Genomic DNA, 24,267 nt, shown 5'->3' with positions numbered 1-24,267 from the left:
CCATCGCTTTAGCAGTGTTGGTGTCTTTTTTTCAGTTTTCTAGGGTGGAGTCAACCTGGGACCCAAATAGGTGCTACCCATCAAAGGGCACATTGAGGACAGCTTGTTGGACTTCTGGTTTGAAACCAGAGCACCTTAACCAGGCATGTCTCCTAAGGAGTATACTGGTATTGACCCCTCGTGCAGCTGTGCTAGTTGCATCTAGTGCACATCTAATTGAATTATTTGCAATTGTCTGACCTTCAGAGACAATTTGCTGTGCACATTTACTGCATTCTTCTGGGAGGTGTTGAAGGATGTCTTCCATTTCGTCCCAGTGTGCCCCGTCATATCTAGCATGTGGTGCCTGGGAATTAGCAATACGCCAATGACTGGCCACTTGCACAGCAACCGTTTTTCGCCCTGCATCAAGTTTTTTTACTCTCTTCCGCAGGAGGGGGAGAATCTCCAGTAGCCTGGCTATTTACTCTTTTCATGGCAGTGGTGGTAACAATGGGATCTGTGGTACTTGGGACCGGATGTATATTTGGTCAGATGAGGCAGTGTTATATTTTTTATCTACCTGTGGTGTAATTATACGGAAGCGCACAAGTTCTTTGAAAATGTCCTGGACATGTCTAAGCATTCCTGGCAACATAGGGAGGAATTGTATCTCCTTGTGTTTTAAAGTAAGGATATCAAATAAAAAGTCTTCCTCTATTGGGTCTTCATGTAATTGCACATTATGATATGCAGCAGCCCTCGCTATTCCTTGTTGATAGCCAGTGGTGTCTTCTGGCGGTGAAGGGGTGGGCTGGATAGAGATCTGTATCTGTATCCATTATCGGGTCCATATCATAAGTATCCCAGGGGTTAGAAGCTTATGGAGTATCCCCTAGTTCGTCCCTACCATATACAGATGAACACTGTGGTGTGCATTTCCCACCTACTTGAGTGCTGGATGAATGAGGTGTAGGAGAAATAGGAGGTAGTGATGGAGGAGGTGGCAGCAGTTCTTGTAAAGGAACGGCTGGTGCAGTAGTAGAAGCCTTTTCCTTATTTGGCATTTTTGGTGGAGGCAAGGTATAGAGACCCTCCTGAAAAGAAAGCTTCTCCTTCACATGAATGGTGGGAGAAGCCACAATTCTGCCTGTGTATTTTTCAATTTGCTTTTTTCGCTGCTTAGCGTCAATAGTCTCTAGGATTAGTTAAATTAGAGACAACGAAGCTGAAGAATGGTCAGAGTCTGTGGTTTTTACCGCCAAAATGTTGTGTCGGTGTAGAACCTTTGACCCCCAAGGGGCGAATGGTGTACTTTTGCTCGGTGCCGAAACTTTCAGTGCCGAAGTTGATAGCACCGAAGTAACTGGTGCCGTCGTTTTCGGTTCCGAGCCTTTGGATTGTTTTGGTCAGACCGAAGGAATAGAGGCCGATTGTGAAGACTGAACTGCACTGAATTTCGGAGCAGAGCCCGAGGGCAGGACACTCAAATTAAGTTTCCATAATCTACCATGGCCCAAAAGCAGTGGTATTCTGGGGACCTCTTTTGTGAGTTTTTTAACTGTCTTTGTGGAAGGAGGAGGGGCAGGTTTCTTACTCACGACTTGTGCCGAAGTGATGTCCTGGTTCTCAATGTCATATTGCACGTCAGAATCTGTATATTCGACGACAATGCCCCTTGTCGCTCCAGCTCCTCTTGTACATGTTCATCACCGAAAATATCTGGGGTGCTGTCTTGCACTGACTGTGCCATTTCCAGCCTGCGAGCTCTTCGGTACCTGAGTGTTTTCTTGGACTGAAATGATCGACATGCATCGCAGATGGCCTCGTAATGGCCTCGGGAAAGGCAGAGGTTACACAGTTGATGGTGATCCATGTGTGGAAATTTGGCATGGCAACGAGGACAAAATCTAAATGGCACGCGTTCCATTAGGGTGTTCTTTTCTTCCGTGCCACATGGAAATGGGCCTGGGGCCAGGTGAGGCCTGCACCGAAGCGTGCACGTTTGAAATTCGACCCGAGTCGATGTAAATTATGATTAAAGAAGTGACTGAAATACAATGCCGTCGATAGAAAGTAAAGACGGAAAGAGAATCTCGAACCGGAGTGAGCAGAAACACATCCGAAGCTGACGGCAGAGAAAAAACATATTAACAAACAACTTGATGGCTATGCGCAGTAGCACCGAAAAGGAGGAGTCAATCGATCCTGTGACACAAAAACTCTTCTTGAAGAAAAACAAGTTGCAACACTCCAAGCCCAACACTAGATGGCATGATAATTCACAGCATGTGTATCCACAGCCACACATGCCATTGAATGTTAATTTTCTTCATCCACTGTTGCTACCAGCCCAGATCAAGAAGCAGTGCTCTCAATCTCAAAAGTGACCAAGCTGGGTAGGAGTGCCCATCATCTCAAAACTGTACATTCAAAGTTCATGATGTACAGTGCTCTGAATTATTTACCATGTGAACCGTGCAGTGGACGACATACAAGCTGATAATCTCATACCAGAAGACTATTTGCAGCTGTAATATTTTAACACAGTTTAGAAACATTGAGGAAAGTAAAAGACATACTCATGCCCAACAGTTATTTTAATAACATTTTCCTTACTCAAAACTGCTTTAATTTAATAAAAATATACTTTACATTTCACTGTACACATACCTACTTATAGCAAGAGCCCTGATGCTAAAGTCATTCTACTCCAGGGTCTTGAGATATTTCGTACTATGCTACGTTGACTGTGTGTCTCAACTTGAAACATACATTTCATCTACATGCTGGATACGTTGTTGCTGCTAATGGTAGCCCTTTGGGACTCAACTATCTCTAATGCAAGAGCAGAACCACAGCTTCAGAAACATAGTATGATCACAAAGTATGCTAACACTAGATAAGGTTGAGAGTCTGTGGAGAATGGAGAGGGCTTTCATCATGCAATCTTTCTTTCACAGTAACTTTACCAGAGGTCATGGACTTGAAGATGGCCGAGCTGATGCTGGACAGGTACACAGGGTCAGAGGAGGTTGGGCTCATCTCATTGAAAGTGTCGGCGTTGTAGATGTGATCTGTACCAAACTCCCTTGTCTGCTCATTCAGGAAGAGAGCCCCGATCACCTGGAACATTGGATCCTTCGGGTCTAGCAGGTAGCTGCACGAGTAGGTACAGTCGAAGTTACTCCAGCTCCCCAGCTTGGTCACGTTTACTTCAGGAAACACCCTACACAGTAAAGCACACAAGACAGTTGGAGTCAGAATAATAGACAGAGATCAGAGTTTAAATTTAGCAGCAACAAACACCACTCTGTTCTTTAAGTTCCAGATCCCTGATAAACTGATAAGACTAAAAAGGTTCTTTAATTTCATAAGGGTCCCATCAAAGCCACTTCCTTCTTGAAAATATCAAGATGCATTGTTTTGCACTATGATGTGCAAATGTACTGAGCGAAAGATCTTATTTGGAGCTGAGACAATTGATGGTCCTCTTTGGTATCAATATGCAGATTGAAGGGTAAGATTATTAAGAATTTTCCAGATGATGCAAATAACGGCAAGAGTAAATTTTGAGGTACACGGGGGCGTAGCTTACGCCGTTTGAAGATAGCACCTTCCGCGGAGCTCTGTGACTACGGCGGGAGTCGGAAGAGCCGGCTGATTTTCTTGGGCACTTTTTCTTACTCCTGCAGTGAAGGAAAGTTAGGGGAACATGCATGGAATGCATTGTTCCCCTTAACAGGAGTTAAAAGGTATTTTTTTTATGACCTCTTTGCTGATTTTCATGGCAGTCGTGTGAGGAATTCATTGTGACCGCCATTTTGTTTTTTGTTTTTACCTCACAATTTTCTTCTTTACTTATGCTTCGCTGCCTTTTTGCACTTTTTTGAGCTAAAAGTGTATATTTATGCTCTCTGCTCACGGTACCTTGCCTTTTGGAAGATTTTGCCCAGCTTTATTTTGTTTTTAGCTCTACTCTCTTTTCTGAGGTGGACTCTTGCTTCATAACGTATACGTTTTACTGCATTTTGAGCAGAATGATATATTTTTGCTTATGGACAGATCTAGGAACCTTCAATTGACTACTAACAAAGTACAGAGCAATAAAAGTTCAGATAATATTCCTTTATCAAACTCTTTTGCTCCTTTATCAAATATGGAGACTACAGGAGCTACTTCTCTTGATGCTACACCTTCAACAACTGTTTCTCCTCCTACTCTTGTTAATAAAGTTTCGTCCAAGCTTCCGGTAACGATTTCGACGTCCACGAATAAGAGAGCTAAAAAGGATCCTCCATCTCCTATTAAAGTTGTAGATACCATATCTATGGAGTTACTCCTTGAGGAAATAAGGGCGCTTAAACCATATATAGAAGATACAAATAAACAATTACAAATATTTGATGACAAATGGTCTCTTGTGGAGAACAGAGTCTCTCGGGTGCAACCAAGAGTGGAAGTGCTTGAGGATTCAGTTGAGTCTATTCAATCTCTACAATCTGAAGTTACTATGTTGAAAAAGCATGCAGAGGATATAGAAAATCGGAACCGCAGGAATAATCTATGTATTTACAGTCTAACTGAAGGAATTGAAGGTTCAGACTCTTTATCTTTCTTTCAAGCATTTCTGCCCAAGATTCTGGACCTGCCTACTTCTCCTGCTTTGAATATACAAAGAGCGCACAGACTAGGTCATCCTTCATATTTAGCTTCAACGTCAAAGAAACCAAGAGGAATAATACTTTATTTTTTGGAGTTTGTAGACTTGCTAAAGGTTCTTAGAGCAGCAAGAGCTAAAGGTAGAATCACATGGTCAGTTTCCAATCAGTTTTTTGCTCAGGATTATGGTAAATCGACAGCGGACAACCAAAATAAATTTCTGGATATGCATCTGGCATTAAAGTCGCTTAATGCTCGGTATGGTCTCTTCCATCCATGTTTGTTCACAATAAGACCACAACATATTAAGATCCAGTATTACTTCAACAATTTATTGATTCTTGTACAGGTGAAACAATGGACACCTCCAAAATATCAGAGACTAGACTATTGTATTGATTTTTTGTTTTTCTGTTTTGCTCTTATTTAATGGACATGCCCATTATTGGTTCATGTAATCTTAAGTGTGTTCGATTACATAAGGGATTTGAATGTTTCCTATGTTCCTCTCTTTTTAGATCTTCATGCGTTAACGTACCCGTCTTTTGTGGTATCAACCTGTGTGGCTGGGTCTCTCTTCCCTTCCATATCTGCAGTCGTGGAGTGAAGGTTACGTTGACTTCCTTTTGTGGTTTCACCACCCTCACGTTGTTTTTTGTCTTATAGGTATGTTTTTATTATCCGTTCTGTATTTTTTCTGTCGTTTTCATGTTTCCTTCTCTATTATACTCTGTTTGTTATCTTTAATTTCCTCTCCTCTGCTTTTACTATTTTTTCCTCCTTTTATTTTCTTATTTTTATTTTCTCATTTTCATAGTTCTATTTTTCTCTTTCTGTATACCAAACGTTTTCTTTCGGTTCAATTTCTCCATACTACTATGTGGTTTATATGCATTAATTTAATGGTCATATTATTTCTATTAAATGAAAATTAGATTCCTTTCATGGAATGTTAAAGGTTTGGGATCCCCAATAAAGCGTCAAAGGGTTTAAAACTGAAAGCTGATATTGCTCTGTTGCAAGAGACTCATATACCAGGTGATGAGGTGGCCAAACTTAAGACAATGGGTAGGTCATGTTTTTGCATCTCCGGATATGGGGAAAAGAAATGGGGTTACTATACTGTGTCATAAAGCTTTGAACATTTCAGATTTTTCTCAAGATTCTGATGAGCAGGGTAGATGGGTTATAGTTTCAATGAATATTAATAAAAAACCTTTAACTATATTTAATGTTTATGCTCCAACCCAACATGATAACTCCTTTTGCAATGAAATATTAGCTAAGTTAATGACTCTTTCGGATGAATATTTGATTTTTGGAGGAGACTGCAATATGGTTATGGATCCTTTTCTGGATCGTAAATCCAATTCTGGATTTGTACCATCCACCATATTTTCACAGTTAACCTCCATGATTAAACAAAGAGCATTAACGGATGTTTGGAGATTGTGTAACCCCAATTCACAGGAATTTTCCTTTTTTCCCAGTACATTCTTCCCAATCGAGGATTGATTATTTATTTGTCTCACAGCATCTAGTACAACATGTTTTGAGTTCGGATATTGGTTACATATTAATCTTGGATCATGCTCCAGTGAGTTTACATCTTGATCTTAAATTTGGAGGTACAACCCACTTAGCAAACAATACTTCACAGGTCAAGGGATCCTATAGCACTCTCAGGGTTTTTTTTTTTTTTTTACAAAGTTTAGAGCTGTGGACTTGTTCCATTTACTCTGCTGGTCACTGTTTTTTTCCCTCAAGAACTGCAAGATTGCCTCATGAATCCATAGGCATTAACAACTGCGATGAAAGAGTGATATGATCTATGGATTTTATGACATCACCACTGAACCTGAGCTGTCTGCATGAAGTGTGCCTTTGTTAAAATGCTCTCTTTGGCTGCTATCGTTGCCTGCTTCTATTTTTCTGTTGGGGCTGGAGGGAAGATATAATGTTGTTGGTCATTGCAGAGTTATTGTGGAATTTATACATTTGTACCATTTGCTAATATGAATTACTGTGACTTGGCTCCCCAAAAGACATGGTTAAAAAAGAGTAAGTTTGGAAAGTGGGTGATCGGTCTTAAAGAGAGGAGTGAAAGACAGGAGTGACAATAAACTAATATCTATAGAAAGCAAAGGCCCCTAAACATTTATGGAGGAGTGTTAGTCATTTAAATAGAATTACTCCATTAACATACAGTCAGTGGGGAGTCACAAAAGAGTCACTAGGAAAGAGCTGAAGATGAACCTCTATAAAGAGCACTACATCAAAATGCATTAATAGTCCACAAACCAGCTACCTCACATATCACGTGTTGGCTTTACGCTGGCCTTTGACTCTGTACACTGCTCAGCTACCTTTCGGATAGGTTCACACTATATAAACACCAATTGCATACATTCTATAAACCATGACTTTCCCAAACCTTTGTTGCCCAATATGGAAAACACTTAACTAAGGACCTGTTATTAGCATCCTCACCGATACGACTGGCCAATGCCGTTTCCAGGATACCTCAGTTAGTGGTGGCAGATGCAGGGTTCCGTCCTTCTCTACTCAGATTATCATGCATGCATCTTGTTATTTAATCTGAATTATTTTATTTGCTCCTTATTCCTCTGAAGTACTTGTTGATGTTATTTTATGCATCAGTCAAATTGCTTACAACTGGTAAAAACGAGGCATGACTAATCTACTTATATGGACCAGGACAGCTGTACATGTAGTTTCAGAAAAGCATACTTGCTTATTGGTTGAATCTGTCTTCTCCTATTGCCACCTTGAAAAAACTACAATCAGTTACACAGTTTTATTCCCCTGTATGCAAACGTCACTAAAATAATGACATTTTATCAAATATATATTCGCTCCATTGAATGTTTATAAAAATTGTTTTATGTATAACAAAAAAATTAGAATTTATCCTAGAATGTACCCTTTATCCGCATGCCACTTTTGCAGAGCTACATGTAAATGGAATGCAGTCCATTTTACTTCCTAGAAGCATATAACTACAAACACTAAACAGGGCATAACAGGTAGCCAAGATTCTGCCACGTAATGCCATTGACACCACATCACTGATTCTTTCCTAATCAGAGGTATCAGCAGCACTGGTCTACAGAGTAGAGCCAGATTTGAAAGGCGCTGAAACCCATTGGTATCCAGGAGTTTGGGACCAACAAGAACACTCAGAGTCACTCAAGTAACACTGAGGAAGCCTCGACAAGAAGAGTTTTATCCTGCTTTCAAACTGTCTCAAGTAGGTAATCTTTCTGAGAGCCAGTGGAAGGTTGTTCTACTATTTGACCCCAGCAACCTGAAGCATCTTGTCTTCTGAGGTCCTTCTTTTTATTTTGTGGACCATCAGGCATTCTTTTTTGGTCTTGTTTTCTCCAAGCAATAGAAGATCTCCTCCTGGTCCTCCAATGTACCAAGCTGCCAAAACACCACCATCCTACTTGCTTGGCAATTGGACGCCAATTAAATCTCTGTAACACAAAGCTGACATGGTTCCAGTAATTTAGACCAGCCACCACTCTTGCTGAAACCTTTGCAGGTGACCTAAGATCTTCATAGAGTGACATATAAAGTAATAAAGATGAAAGTGCAGTCTTATAGTAACATTTTCTTGAACCTGCCACTAGCTTTGCTATTGTGGCCCAGCCATGTTCTCTAAAGGAAGGTTGTCACACAAACAGTGGGCAGCTAGGGTGTCCACATGCCTAGGTGATTGGCATTAATATTTAGTAATGGCTATGATCAACCTATATACATTAGTTAAACTCCCTCAGGTCAACATGCATCCGAAATGTGCCACCACTATTTGTTCCAACCATATAGAGGCCTCAATTGATTCAAGATCAGTTTATCACTAACCACACACGAGTACCTGACTTCAAGTTCACCTGCAAGGGAATCACACTCCATCACTTAGACATGATATTCTGTACCCAGCCTCAACTCCACAAGCAACCCTGGCTAGTATATACATCCCAAAACTGGGACACCTTTCTTCGTCATGTACACCTTCTCAGAACTGCAATGATCTTTTAATTTTATGCCTCATAGTAACTATTTCCATACATATTCAAGCTGATATCTGTAACATAATTAACTCTTCCTCTATCGCTTGATGTATAACTTCACTTGGCACAATGGTACACTAAGTAAAACTAACATCATGAAGTTGACATCAGCAATCACCGACCTATACTTGGAATCTTCAAATTTATGACCTGGCACAAATCAAATTCTTCCCACTCATTTAGCATGTCTGCCATCAACATAGCTCAAACTGGCCTTAGCTGCATTATGGCACAACTCTGTAAAATGACAGTACTCCAGAAACCTATACAAGATTCTCTCTACTGCTTGCATTCCTACACACAGGTACAATGACCAACACCATTTCCATTAGATTTCCTTTCTCCACTTTTATTGCAATAATCGAATCACAGATTATGATTCATTCATAGCAGCTCTGGATAGGATGTAACTTCAATTTACAGAGGACCCATATATTGTTATGGAAAGGTGTAACTTTTATATTCGTCATCAGATGGTTAATCTACCTGTGGACTCGTATTTTGCTGAAGTCAGGCTTCTGGCTGCCCGTTGTGACTTTGGCAATATCAGACATGTACATTTGTGACCCACCTATTATGTGGCTCTTGAACAAATTAATTCAAGGGCAAATACTCAGAGATTGCAATCTAGTTTCACATGCAGTATTGATATTGGGGAAACTGTGGAACAATCTGTTTTTGAGTTTAAAACACCTTATGTTGATAGTGTCCAGTGCTGAAGCTGCCACACTTTGAAAAGTATACATTAATTAAAATATGTTTGATGAGGCAGATTTTCAGATAAAATTAATTCTAAGAATACACATATCTCTATTTGAGAAATCCTTTGGATACACGTTGGGAAAATGTTCGTTCAAATGGAAAAATGTGACACATCTCTGGTGTTTGTTTAAAGAGTGGAGGCAAATGAAAAATGTCCTAGCTATTGTGATGGAAAGTTTCAACTCTATTAAGGACACAGAGGCGAGGATTATGCTCTCTATCTTTCTTTCCATCTATTACTCAGCAGTGTTTAAAGAAATGTGCCACCTTTCCCATAACACCGAGAAATGACTACAAAAACGTAACAATCAATGAACGATGTCCATAAAATCCACCTGCTTCTCGGGCACTTTCCTCTTTCTTGAAGCAATAGGAAAAATCTCCCAGCATTACTCGCATTTAGAGGATTTGTTACATGAAGATAAAGAACAAAATGGGATTCAATACATCTTCAACACATATTGATTCAGCATAAATACTTGCCAAACAATTAAAAAACCACAACCAGAACATCATCATGGACATATCTCCAATTCCACAAAGCAACAGTATGACAGATCGTTAACCTAAAGAAGACAGAATACTTATTCTTAACTATGTCAAGAGGTAGACTTCCTCACTCGGGAAAAGAAAGAGCATCCCATGCATGGGTGGAAATAGTTGCGCCTCTGTGTCCTTAATAGAATTTAAACTTTTTGTCACAATAGATAGGACATTTTTCGTTCTCTGTCAGGACCGAAGGCAAGGATTATGCTTGTTTCAAGTTTATCCACCACCAAGGATGCCATATTTACCACTGGTTTAAAGTGAAATCTTTTAAACAGAGTCTGATGACCAATTGTCCACATTAATGATATCCTCTAGTCTAGCTCCTAGAGAAAAGGCATTTGAAGCCATAGCCCCACTGACGAAATGGAGTCTGAAGAACACTACAATAATGCCTGCATAACACAGCCGGCACCTCGAGCAATGGTGGGGGATGAGACTGTTTTGAATGGTTTCCTTATAGAGATCAGGAGTTGCCTCTCAGCTGGAGGACGTATGTCCTCTGTCGCATTCTCATATGCCTTAAGGCAACATACTATACACAATTGGGGAACCTTATTGAAGGCAGGATAAGATATCACTCTGGAATCTGTTTTAGTTTCTTGGAAACATAGAAGGGTACTCCCTGAGGGGTAAAAATCCAGTTTGAAATGTCTAAGAATCTCACATCCAAGACCCTATGACAAGAAATTAGACACAACATTGCTAACTTTGCTGACAACTCCATACGGGAGAGATAGTCATTTCTCTGCCATGATTGAAAAAGATTCCAAACCATCTTTACATTCCACAAATTGGAGTATTTGGGTTCTGGTGGGAGGGCATGGTGGATACCCCTTAAAAGCTTACATACCAGCGGGTGATCCCACACAGGAAGACCCTGAATTGGGAGATGGCCGACTGGTAAGAGTTAACCATGCAGTAAGCCATATGTTGGGATGCCAGAGACACCAGTTAATTCAGGATGGGGACAACATCGCTTATCGCTTAGAGGTCCCTTACGCCCAGGAAGCTGCCAGTAATCGTTCAGAGTCCTGCAAAAGTCCTGGGAATCTCCATCATTCCTGGTTTTCCTCCAGGCCATGAGAGGAAGACTGCCTTGGAGGACTAGAGGGTGATTCTGACCCAGAGGATCCCGAAGAATATCTGGAGTGTGGGGAAGAGGGACTGGAAAACCCCAAGAAAGTTCCAGAAGAACTGGAAACCACACTTGAGAGCTTCAAACTGGTGTGATCACGACACCTGTGCTCCCTGTCTCTAAACCTGGGCCACAGTCCTCATGATCATGGCGAAAGGAGGAAAGGCATAACCCTTCTCCTTCAACCAGCCCTGAAGAAATGCATCTGTCGCTGCACATTGAGCGTCTGGCTTCCAAATGAAGGACCAGGGAATCTGGTAGTCCAGCCGAGAGGGGAACAGACCCACTGTCAGTGGACCCCACCGAGAGTTGAGCATGGAGAACACTCCTGGATCTAAATGCCACAAAACTTGTGTCGGTCCACTCTCTCAATCTGGTTGGAGGTCCCCAGAAGATATTCCGCTGTGACTGATATGTTGCTGTTCAGACAATATGTCCAGAATTCCATGGCTAGATGCGCCAGGAATTTGAATTGGGGACCGCCAAGATGATTGATGTAACAAACTGCTGACAAGTTGTCCATTTTCAACAACACGCAGCAGTTCACTCTGTCCTTGATCTAGCACTGAACTGCGAAAGACCTTGCCATAAGCTTCAGGCAGTTGATGTGGAGGGATTGTTTGTCCGTGGGTGCGCCAGCATGCCGTGGGTGCCGCAGCGTGCACCCCAATGGGATCTGATGGCGTCCGATTCTATGACAAGGTCTGGGTCGGAGCCGAAAATGGTGCGGCTGTTCCATGCCTCCATGTGGGACAACCACCAAAGCATCTCGGTCTACATCTCCTCCATCAGGGGAACTCGTTCTGAGTATCGAAGGCCCGCTTGTGAAAGGCCTTGAACCTTTGTAGAGTCCTGTAATGTAGAGGGCCTGGGAATATTGCTTGGATGGAAGATGATAGGAGCCCCACTATCCGAGCTATCTGGCGTAAAGAAGTCAATTGCTTGGAAATTGTCTTTCTCAGTTTCCTGCAAATCTGCGCAATTTTTGGTGAAGGTAAGCTGAGAGTCTTGGCTACTGAATCAATAACAAAACCCAGAAAGGTGGTTTGTTGGGAAGGAGTGAACAGCGACTTTTGGGCATTGATAAGGAAACCTACGTTCTGAAGCAGGGATATCATGCATTGCAATTGATCTTGCAAATTAAACGGACATTGGTCCATTAGGAGGAGGCTGTCTAGGTAAATGGTTAGGTGGTATTCCCTCGCCCCTAGGTGTTCCATCATGGGTTTCAAACCTTGGTGAAGCACTAAGGAGCTGAGGAAAGACCGAATGGCAGGGAGGTGAATTTGAAGATCTAGCTCCTTATTTACATTGTGAAAACACACTGATGAGGAGAAGAAATTGGGATTGTCAGGTAGGCATCCTGAAGGTTGAGAAACACCATCCAATTGTCAGGGAGCGACAGGTCGCAAAGGAGGTGAATGCCCTCCATCTTGAAGTGGCGGAAAGTCAACCAGCCACTGAATTCCTTAAGGTTGATGATGGGAAGTTGACTGCCGTCCCTCCTGTCTACTACAAACAAATCGCTCAGAAAGTGACGCGGATGTAGAGTGGAAGGGATGATGGTCTCCTTGGTGAGGAAGTCATGGACCTATTAATCCACAAAAGCAACATGCTCCTATGAAAAACTCAGGGGACGTGGATGTGAAAGTTGAAACGGAGAGATGTAGACCTGTATTTGGAAACCGCAGACTGTTTGGAGAACCCAAGCGTCTGAGGTGAGGGACTCCCAACTGTATAGAAATTGTGCCAACTGACCCCAAACGGCAAGGAAGAATCCAAAAGAACACTTCTTGGGTTGAGAACCCTGGAGATGCTGTGTGAGGGTCCCTCTGGTGCCTCTCCCTTATTGGCCCCTTCTTCTAGGGAAGAAGTCACCACAGCGTTGTTGATCTAACCCTTTGCGGAAAAAATGTCCTCTGGTGGGACCTTGCATGTAAAAGCAGCCCCAATGAAAAGGCATGGCTGAAAAACCTACTTAATCGAGGATTGGGCCTTATCAAGTGATCTGAAGGTGGCCACAAACTTGGATAACTCCTTGCTGAAAGGATCACTGAGAAGACCTCCTTGTGCTACCGCCCCAGCTTCCACGTAAGCTGGATCCTATAGTTTAGGGTTTACTTTAATGAGCAGCGACCCCTGCCTCTCCACAGACAGGGCGCAATTAGCATTTCCCAGGAAAACGATAGCCCTTTGGGTTCACTCGAAAACCCTTTCTGGTGAAAAAGGGGTACCTAAGGACCTAGCCTATTCGGCAAGATCCATGATTTTAGTGAGAGGCATGTTATAGAGCAGTCTAAACAAACTTGAATGTTTTTTTTCCCCACAAAGGTCCTAGATTTTCTGATATTTTTAAAGTTATGTTCCTTTTAGTGCAAGGAAGGAACATTTTAAAATGATCAAGGACATATGCTTGGAAAGGGAGCCTGTGGGCATTGCATATTGGGTCTCTCTGATAGTGTTGGTGCACAAGAAATCTGGACGCTTGAGAACTGTGAGTGGCCCTTTGTTCTAATAGCAAGCAGAGTTTGGTAGACTGCCATTGATCACCAGTCATTCAGAAAATGTTGGTAATGTTGGAAGGTACAGAGTTATTTTTAATACCCTCAATTTAAAAACTAAATATCACAGATTGAACTCACCACCAGTTCCATACATGTGGCCAATTTATCTCTTTTGTTGTGGTGTCATATATGCCAGAATATCTTCTGAATTGACATCCACTGCCTTAATATTCCAAAAATGTATTCATGATTTATTTGAGCATATTCTTGGGACTGCTGGATTCAGGATGATGGATATGTCTCTGCTGCTTCAATGTGACACAAAGTGAGGCTGTAAGAGACCGGAATGGCGTTGCTGTGTCACAAATGTAGCTTTTTGGTCCAATGATGAAGAACATCATGGAAAAAACAATTTTGAAAAGGGTATTTTTCCAAACAAATATTTATGACAAACTACTGGGTAGGTTTGCCAACCTACCCACAATGACTAATTAAGATCCTTTTCATGCTTTAGTGAATTGTTTTCAGGAATACTTAAATATTGTTTAATCGCTGCTTCATTTAGGTTACTTGTTAATAAAGGTTTAAAATGTGTTGAATTGCTGAACATAGTGCAGCATTTATGCATCGCCAGGACGACTTTATTAAGGCTGTGCCTGTCGGCCCCTTTCTTTCATACCGCTGAAAATGATTGTTATATTGAAGAAAATGATCATGGTTTGGGAACTGCTTTTAGTCAGGTGATGGCTGTTTAAGGATATACCATGGCGTTTGCTTCTATGTTTATAACACAAGCTGAGTCACAATATTCCACCAAAGGAAGGTGCTTGCATATTCTTTTGAGTGTTGCACATCCTAAAACATTTTTTGTGGGGAAAGATTTTTTTTTTCTCTCAGTTGCTGTCTTCTCTGCTAGTTACCAAACGGTTTGTGCGTTGATTCTACCTTGAAAAACGTAACTCACCTTTTCAGGATCTGCTGTAGCTTATTCCCTCCCCCCCACACTTATCCATTTCTGAACAGATATATAAGGTTTGTATATTTAGAGCCAGGTTCATCACAGACATTGACGAGTGTAGCACATTATGCTGAAAATCCTTGGACTTGCCCAAGGTTCTTATCCGTCACAATGTTTCTTATATCTTCTTGCTTGATATATTTACTATCAATTGGTCTCGGACATATTTTCCTGCATCTCTGTTAATTTTGCTGACACTTCCGTCAGAACAGCGATATAGTTCTAAAAAAAAAACAATAAAAAAAAAAGACGCACCTTGGTTCCAGAATAACCTTGCATTTTTCCAATATTATTTTCGCCATTAGCCCAAAATCTTTCTCTGATTGCATTAAAGCTTAGTTTTATAACTCCTCATTGGCTTTCTCCATCAGGGAGCATTTGAGGGTCTTCCGTGCCTAGGGAGGCCCATCATTTTGACTACTTCTTTTAATCTAAATGCCTGTCCCCAGCAGATGTTTCCCCTGATTCACAGTGGAAAATAGAAAAGTACTGATTCAGTGTTCACATATCATAAAATACAATCATAAAATACATCAAATACACTTGGCCAAAGAAAGGATTCAAACCTGTCCCAGTTGATGCCACGGAAGCTTTACAGTGTTGCTCTTTTAACTTTAAATTTCAAAGAGGAAATAAAAGACTTTTGGTGATTTTCCAAAAGTTTCTACCAGTCTAGAAATAAAAACACTGTCCAGGGTGGTGACCACCATTTGTCGGGCCCAGTTTTGAGTTCTGTCTCTGGACTTCCATGACTACATTTCAGGTGCAGATCACCTGAAGTGTTTGCTTCTAGATGCCTCACGTTGGTGGGATTGATGAAACAAAGAGTATGTTCTAGACCAGTAGTTCTTAACCTTCTGACTTCTGTGAACCCCCACTTAAACTTTACTAAAATCTGGGGACCCCAGCCTAAGCGATTTCAATGATTGAAACAATACACAAAGTTACGGAAACAAGCATTCCCCAAACAAATAATTTTAATGAAAAGGCTGGAGCTGTTCTAAATTCAGTTGAGGCCAGCCACTGTCCATACAATATATTTAATGTCATTGCACTGCATGTACAAATCAATCTATGGATACCAACTTTATTTTTGGCCTCCAATTTCAAAATTCGTTCATATTTACAGAATGTTATTAAAAAATTACATTTTGCTTTTGTATTGATATACAATATCAATTGGTTAATATTTTATTTTTAAGCAGGCGTAGACACCCTAGTTAGGCTTGGCAAACTCCCAAGGGGCCCTGGACCACGGATTACAAACTACTGTTCTAGATAGTTGTGCATACCACCCTTCCTTTTGAACCCCCTCATCACCACTCCCCCTCTGAGGCACCCAGTACAGAACAGGAGTGTCCTCTGCTGTGACATTTACATGTAGTTACTTGTGTGTAACCTGAAGAACGGAAATAAAGATGTAAAGACTCTTGAACCTTGTCCCCACCAGTCATCTTAACAGCATGTATATGTAAGATGCCACACGTACCTTAGAATCCCACGTGGAACGTGTCCTGCAAAGGCAGGCAGCACTGGAATCATCCCCAACGACCTCATTCTTGCCAGGATCCTGTACTAGGTAGGAGAAAGAGGACATGCTAAGAAAACAAGAATCAGTGGAGCAAAACACTTTTTCAGGAGAAGAGCCAGAGCCAGAGTTGATGGCTTGGCTTCCTTATGCAACATCACATTTTCTACAACTATTAATGGCAGGCACTTCCAGGACCGCACTGCCATGTATTGACAAAACCTTCCCCTCCCCTAAAAAATACAGCATCTTGCTTTTTTTTTTACCACTTAAATACCATTGGTTACCAGGAGACAGATACCTATTTGTACCTTCTTGTAAAAAATAAAAGTTGATAAGCAGATAGTTCAGGTGACCAGGACCTTTTTGTTTTAACACAGTGATACATTATCAACTTAATGAAGGTATCCATGCTGACATTTCAATATTCACATTATTCCCGTGTCTGAAATCTTTTTCCTGTTCTTTACCCCATACAATCATTTTGCCATTCCTTAAAAGAGCTACTACAGATCGGGTTTTATCTCAAAGATACAAAAACAACATTTTACTATTTCTTCAGGCTAAATGCTATCTTTATCACCTCTACTAGGTCTTCCTTGGTTTATTTATCATTGCAGCTCGTAAATAGTGAAATATTTGTTTTTTGCATGTGAATCTACAGCACTACATGCCACAAACAGATGTCTACTGGGTAAGTAACATTTTCCGTTCAATGGCATGTGTGGCTGTAGATACACATGCTTTGCATAGACTGTAAAGCAGTCCCCTCCGAGTAAGTAGCGGCTAGCCTGTAGGAGTGGAAATAGCCTGAAAAAGTCTCCTGAGCACTTCCTGGCTAACATGTGCTTGTTGGCGAGTTAAAACATCTACACAATAGTACTTAGGGAATGTATGTGGTGTAGACAAACTAGCAGCTTTACAAATATCTGCTTTTGGAATGTTTCCTAAAAAAATGCCATAGGAGCACCCTTTTTCTGGTAGAATGTGCTCTAGGAGCTGTAGGTAACTATCTTTTATCTTTAAGATAACAAGTTTAAATACACTTGACTTTCCATCTAGCTATCCCATTTTTTTTTTTTTTTTTATTGGATTGCCTTTTTGAGGCATTGAAAATGCTACAAAAAGCTGTTTAGATTTTCTAAACCTTTTAGTCCTATCAATGTAATACATAAGAGCTCTTTTAACATCTAGGGCCTCATTATGACCCTGGCGGTAGAGAACCGCCAGGGCCAACGGGGGCGGGAGCACCGCCGACAGGCCGGCGGTGCTCCCTTGGGCATTCTGACCGCGGCGCTTTGGCCGCGGTCAGAACGGGAAAACCGGCGGTCTCCCGCCGGTTTTCCACTGCCCCTAAGAATCCTCCAAGGCGGCGCAGCTCGCTGCGCCGCCGAGGGGATTCTGACAATCCTTACCGCCATCCTGTTCCTGGCGGCTCGCCCGCCAGGAACAGGATGGCGGTAAGGATTGTCGTGGGGCCCCTGGGGGCCCCTGCAGTGCCCATGCCAATGGCATGGGCACTGCAGGGGCCCCCGTAAGAGGGCCCGCTAGTATTTCACTGTCTGCGTAGCAGACAGTGAAATACGCGACGGGTGCAGTAGCACCCGTTGCACCTTCCTACTCCGCCAGCTCGATTACGAGCCGGCATCCTCGTGGGAAGGGAGTTTTTCCCTGGGCTGGCGGGCGGTCTTTTGGAGACCGCCCGCCAGCCCAGGGAAAAACTCATAATACCCTCCGCGGTCTTCTGACCGCGGAGCGGTATTATGGAGGGCGGCATCCTGGCGGGCGGCCTCCGCCGCCCGCCAGGGTCGTAATGAGGCCCCTAGTGTGTGCAGAGCTCTTTCAACGACTGAGTCTGGCTGTGGAAAAAAACCATGTAACAACTGATTAGTTAATGTGAAATGGTGAAACTACTTTTGGGAGAAATGTAGGGTTTGTCCTGTTGTGTAGCTATTTTAGCTATAGCTCCATGCATGTTATTTTAACACACTAGGCCAAGCCGTAGTGCACTCTAACCTAGATATATTTCATTCAGCTTTATTTTATTATTGTTACAATAGCAACTTTTACGGTCTTGTTTTATTTTCTGTTTATCTAGCTGTTTTGCCTAGGTCAGCACTCTGTTCCCCAACAAGACATTCTTGCTCACTCTGTTCTTCTTCCAAGGCTACAGCAAGGTACATTGCCGGTGAACGTGGTATAAGTTTAGTCTCCAACATTCGTAGAAAACACACATCTGTGTTTTCTACGAATGTTGGAGACTAAACTTATACTGACATTTTCTCAGAACATCAGCTGTTTTATTAGAAAAACACTTCCCTGTCCCTTACACGTTAGAGGGAGATTCCAGCCAAAGACCCACGTCTGTATGCTGATTGCCGAATGCTTTGCTACTGCTGTTTTGCAGACCGCAGGCCTTTGCTCAGGTATGGGGGATGATGTCTTCCCAGGGGAACCTGAAGGGCAGAATTAGAGCTTAACATGCTGTGCTCTATTATAGCCTAGGTAGGAGTTAGTCTACTGACTGTAGTGACAATATGGTAGTGTTATTCTTATGCTTCACTCTCCTTGTCACAATTTTAATACTGTCATGCTGTGTCATCCTGGTTATTGCAGCTCACGCTTTGCTATCTAACATGCAGTTGTGTCAATAAAAACATTATTCAAACATATACTGCCTTTGTTTGTCATTGTATATAGGAGACTAATGTAACTGAGAAAAATGGATGAGACCTGAGTGACCACGGCTTCCATGAGAAACCAATTATGTCATGCGCTTGGATGCCCAGTCATCCCTGCCCTTGGGTAGAGACGAGGCACTACTAGTTAGCCGGAGCAAAACCCGGATTGGAGCGACAGGTGTCACCTGCAGTGGATTAAACTTAGTCTCCCACACCACAGGCGATTCTGTCGCTCAAAATCCAGTTGTCTCATTAGAATAATGAGACCCTATGCGACAGTCCTAAGGACTACACTTTCATTATGCACTTGGAAGAAAGGTTCTTCTAAAGTGAAAGCTTGTATATCACTTACACGTCTTAGGGAAGTGATAGCCACTAAAAAGGCAACTTTCCATGAAAGAAATAGCAAAGAGTAGGAGTGCATGAGTTCAAAAGGTGAACCCATGAATCTAGTAAGGACAACAGTCAGGTTCCATATTGGAGCTGGAGGACCCTGGGTGGAATTACTCTCAAAGCCTTCCATAAAGGCTTCGATTACTGGTTACTGGAATTCTGAATAAAGAAATATGTTGTCTGTTTTGGAGGTAAGCAGCTATGGCTGCTAAATGAAGTTTAACAGGTGAGTATGATAAATTTGCCTTTCATAAATTTAGCAGGTAACAAACAATGTCTTGTACTGATGCTTTGAGTGGATCAATGTGTTTAGGTTGACAGTAGCAAACAAAACGTTTCCATTTTGCAGCATAACACTGTCTAGTTGTAGGTTTACGTGCATCTCTAGCAATGTCCACACGTTCAGAGGGGAGTTGTAAATAACCAAACTCTATGACTTCAGGGGCCATATCACAATATTGAGTGTTTTGGGGTCTGGATGATTGATTTGACCTCACTTTTGTATCAGACGTTCTGGTATGTTGGGGAGTTTCTGGTGGGGAACCACAGACAGATCCAACAGTATTGTGTACCAAGGCTGACATGCCCAGGTGGGAGCTACAAGGATCATGGTGAGTGCTGTTTGACTCAGTTTGCAAACCAGAAATGGAATGAGTGGGAGAGGTGGAAAAGTGTAAGCAAATATCCCTGACCAATTCATCCATAGAGCAGGGCCCTTGGACCGAGGGTGTGGGTATCTGGATGCAAAGTTTTGGCATTTCGAATTTTCTGAGGTGGCGAAGAGGTCTATTTCTGGTGTTCCCCACAGATTAAAGTATTGGTGAAGTTCCCATTTGTGACCTTGTTGCTGCATCCTGTTTAGGAGGTCTGCAAACTGGTTGTCCACTCCTGAGAGATATTCTGTCAGTAAGTGAATATGATGGTGAATTACCCATTTCCAAATTGTCTGAGCAAGAAGGGACAACTGAGACGAGTGACCCCCTCCACCCCCCACATTTTTTGCAGCTAATACATGGTTGTCATGTTGTCTGTATAGACTAGAACTACCTTGGGAGAGAGTTGTGGCAGGAATACTTTGAGTGCTAGAAAGACTGCTACTAACTCCAAAAAGTTGATGTGATAAGTTTCTTGAATGGGATTCCATCTGCCTTGTATTGTAAGGTTGTTGAAGTGAGCTCCCCAACCTCTGTAGTGAGAGTGATCTGAGGCACAGGGTCTTGAAAGGGCCGCTCCTTGGATCACCAAAGGTTGGTGGGATTCCACCATTGAGAGCAGTGAGTCTGGCAGTCCAACAACACTTGATCCTGGAGATTACCCTATGACTGCGACCACTGACGAGATAGACACTGCTGTAATGGACACGTGTAGTCTGGCGTGAGGAACGATGGCAATGCAGGAAGCCATCATCCCTAATAGCTGCATCACTAGTCTCACTATTTAAATGTGGTTCTGATGTAATTGAGACAGAAGGGTTTGGAAAGCTTGAATGTGGGCTGGGTTTGAATATGCCAACCCTGAGTGAGTACTGAGAATTGCTCCCAGATAAAGGTATCTGTGAGGGTTGGAGACAGGATTTGAGAAAGTTGATTGTAAATTCCAGAGTGTGTAGAAGGTCTACTGCGTACTGAGTAGGATTCTGACATTGTTGGATGGTATTGGCTTTGATGAGCCAGTTGTCTAAGTATGGGAAGACATGAAGATGTTGTCATCTGAGAAATGCAGCAACTACTGCTAGGCATTTTGTGAATACTCTGGGGGCAATTGTTACCCTGAATGGTAACACCTTGAATTGATAGTGTTTTCCTGCTGCAATGACAAATCTGAGGTATTTGCTATGTGCTGGATGTATGGGATAGTGAAAATAAGCATCTTTGAGTTCTAAAGCTGTCATAAAATCGCCTAGCTATAATAGGGAAATAACATCTTTCAGAGTGACCATATGGAAATGCTCTGAGAGGATGTAAAGGTTGAGAGGTCTGAGATCCAGAATTGGTCTTAGTGACCCATCTTTCTTTGGTATAAGGAAATATAGGGAATATACTCATAACCCTTGTTGTGACAGGGGAACTGGTTCTATAGCCCCTTTGAAAAGAAGGGCTTGTACCTTGACTTTCAAAAGAATGAGATGGTAGTGTGAAAGGTTGTGAGCACGAATGGGAATATTTGGTGAAGTGGAGATGAGTTCTAGACAGTAACCATGTTGGATAATTAATAGAACCCATTGATCTGTGGTGATATTGGACCATTGGGGATAGAAATTAGCTAGTCTTCCCCCTACTTGAGAAGGGTGTTCTGTGGGGATTTGTATGAAGTCACTGTCTTGTATTTGAGGCAGAGCCTCTAGAAGTGGACGCCTTACCTCTGCCTTTATTATGTGTGCCCCTGAAAGAGCCTCTGAAAGAACGTTTGTTGTAAAAGTGTGTTCCCAGTTTGTTCTGGGAGGTGGAAGGCTCAGTGGACGATGTTTTTAAACCTCTCCTAAATTTTGGCCTACAGAAATTACCTCAAATTGGTGTAGTTAGTAAGGCTCTCATAGCTTTAGCTATCTCTGAATCTTTTTTCAGTTTGTCTATGGTGGTGTCAACTGCTGGATCAAACAAGTGTTCTTCATAAAAAGGCATGTGGAGAACTTCCAGTTGTATTTCTGGCTTGAAGCCTGAGCATCTCTACCAAGCTTGCCTTCTTATAATAACACTGGTGTTTACACCCTGTGCCGCCGTATCCGCTGCATCAATGGCGCATCTAGTAGAGCTGTTTGAGATGGCTTGCCCTTCTAAGACTATCTCCTGTCCCTTTTCCGATGTTCCTCTGGAAGATACTGAAGTAGCTCTTCCATTTCATCCCAGTGGGCCCTATCATGTCTTGCTAGAAGAGCCTTGAGATTAGCAATTCACCAATTATTAGCAGCCTGTGCAGCTACTCTTTTCCCTGCTGCATCAAGTGTTTTGCTCTCCTTATCAGGAGGAAGAGCATCTCCTGTGGATTGACTATTAGCACGTTTCCTTGCCGTGCTTACAACTTTAGAGTCAGGAGGTACTTGTGATCTGATAGATATAGGATCTGACATTGATGCCTTGTACTTTTTGTTAACCCTTGAGGTTATAACCCTTGCCCTAACAGGTTCTTTAAAGACGTCTGTGGCATGTCTAAGCATACCTGGTAACATGGGCAGGTAGTAACTCTTTGTGAGTGTTGCTCAATGTATGAAAGAGGAAATCCTCTTCAATCAGGTCTGTGTGGATGTGTACATTATGGTATGCAGCTGCCCATGCAATAACCTGATTATATATTCTGTTGCATCTTCAGGAGGTGAAGGCACTACTGGGTACAAATCAAAGTCAGTAGGGAGTATGGGATCTGGCTCATATAAATCCCAGGGATCCACATCCTGTGGAATTTCCCCCAGTTCAACTCTATGAGGTGGTGGTGACCCTTCTGGAGAAAACTGTGGCTCTACGAAAGATATAGGAGATTGTGGTGGTGGTGGAGGAGTAAGACAAAGTACAGGAGAGTGAGGTGGAGAAGGTTGCGGGTGAACTGAGGCCTTGTCTTTGACCCTGGAGATTTTTGTAGGAGGAGCAGTGTCTAATGTCTCTTCAAAAGTAAGTCTCCTTTTAATTGGAACAGGGGGAGGAGCAATTATTTTCCCTTTTCCCTTTTGTAAGTGGAGCTGGTGCTGACGAGCGTCCATTACTTCCAGAATTGGCTCTACTGGTGAAGCTGCTCCAGATGAAAGAGCAGAGTCCTTCGCAGCAATCATCCTCAGTTCCATAGTTTTCGGATTGGAAGCCTATGTCGAACAGGTGTCGGCTCCATAACTGTTGTTGAGGGCTTCTTTCTTAGAGCTGAAACGCTCGATCTCGAGGCTGTGTGGGATGATGTTGAGTCTGTGGCCGATGCCGATGACATCTTGGCCTTGGTGATTTTTGGTGACGAGCCGGAGGGCGGGGCATCCAAATTCATTTTTTGGATCCGACCTTGGCCCGAAGGCAGGGGTGGGGCGACGACCAGTTTAGATGTTTTTTTCTAAGCCTTTAGATGGGAAGCGTGGGCTGGTGTACTCACATGTGGGGAGGTGAGCGGCTGACTCTCGATGTCAGATTCGACGTCCGACTTAGAATCTCGAATAGAGAGGGCTGTCTGATGTCTTATTTCCTCCTGTGCATGTTCATTTCCGAAGATGATGGGAGTGTCATCCATTGTCTTCGACGCCATCTCCAAACAACGTGTTCTTCGGTCCCAGAGAGTCTTCTGAGATCGAAAAGCTCTACAGGTGTTGCTGTTCTCTTCTTTATGCTCCGGGGACAGGCACAAGTTATACACCAGGTGTTGATCGGTGTGTGGAAATTTGGAAAGGCATTGAGGACAGAACCTAAATGGAGTCCTTACCATCAGCCCTGCATATTCTCACAGCACGCGAAGGAGTAGCCCAAGAAAGACGGAAGGTAAGAGTTCAGGATAGACCTGTCGCGAGGATTACCAGAGCGAGAGGAAACACGTCCGAACCCGACAGCAGAGAGAAAACAATCTAACAAAAGAACCCAATGCCCATGTGCAGTATCACCGAGAGGAGGAGTCACTTTATCTCGTGACTTGAAAAGATTCTTCGAACAAAAACAACTTGCAACACTCCGAGTCCAACAATGGATTCGGACTTATGCAAAGCATGTGTATCTACAACCACACATGCGATCGAACATATTATTATGCACTTCACTTAAAATATATAATTCAACAACCATGATTATGAAACTGTCTAATCTAAGAAGAAGTCCTATTTGGTGTTATGAGAATGTAAACTCAACTTATGAAAAATAATTGCATCAAGCAACTTTGAACAAGTTACTTACCTCCGGTAATGCATTTTCTGGTGAAGACTCTCGAACTGCAGATTTCTCATCTTATAATATTCCACATGCTTTGGACTGGATCCGGGTAATCTTGAGCCGTACCACTGCA

The 24,267-nt window shown here is 42.4% G+C and overlaps 1 protein-coding gene across 1 annotated transcript in view; it reads right to left on the bottom strand.

Annotated features, from left to right (window-relative positions):
- NAGLU (N-acetyl-alpha-glucosaminidase) overlaps nt 1-24,267 on the bottom strand; it is a 101,842-nt gene that overhangs the window by 40,102 nt on the left and 37,473 nt on the right. Inside the window, exons 4-5 of the mRNA XM_069237709.1 lie at nt 16,196-16,281; nt 2,952-3,208 (exon numbers count right to left, since the gene is read on the bottom strand). Of these exons, the coding sequence (XP_069093810.1) occupies nt 2,952-3,208; nt 16,196-16,281 (343 nt within the window). The remainder of the gene's footprint in view (nt 1-2,951; nt 3,209-16,195; nt 16,282-24,267) is intronic.

This window comes from Pleurodeles waltl, chromosome 6 (assembly GCF_031143425.1).
Source record: "Pleurodeles waltl isolate 20211129_DDA chromosome 6, aPleWal1.hap1.20221129, whole genome shotgun sequence".
Lineage (NCBI taxonomy): Eukaryota > Metazoa > Chordata > Amphibia > Caudata > Salamandridae > Pleurodeles > Pleurodeles waltl.
Note: the sequence above shows the minus strand (reverse complement) of the source record. Positions and strands in the feature narration are given on the sequence as shown.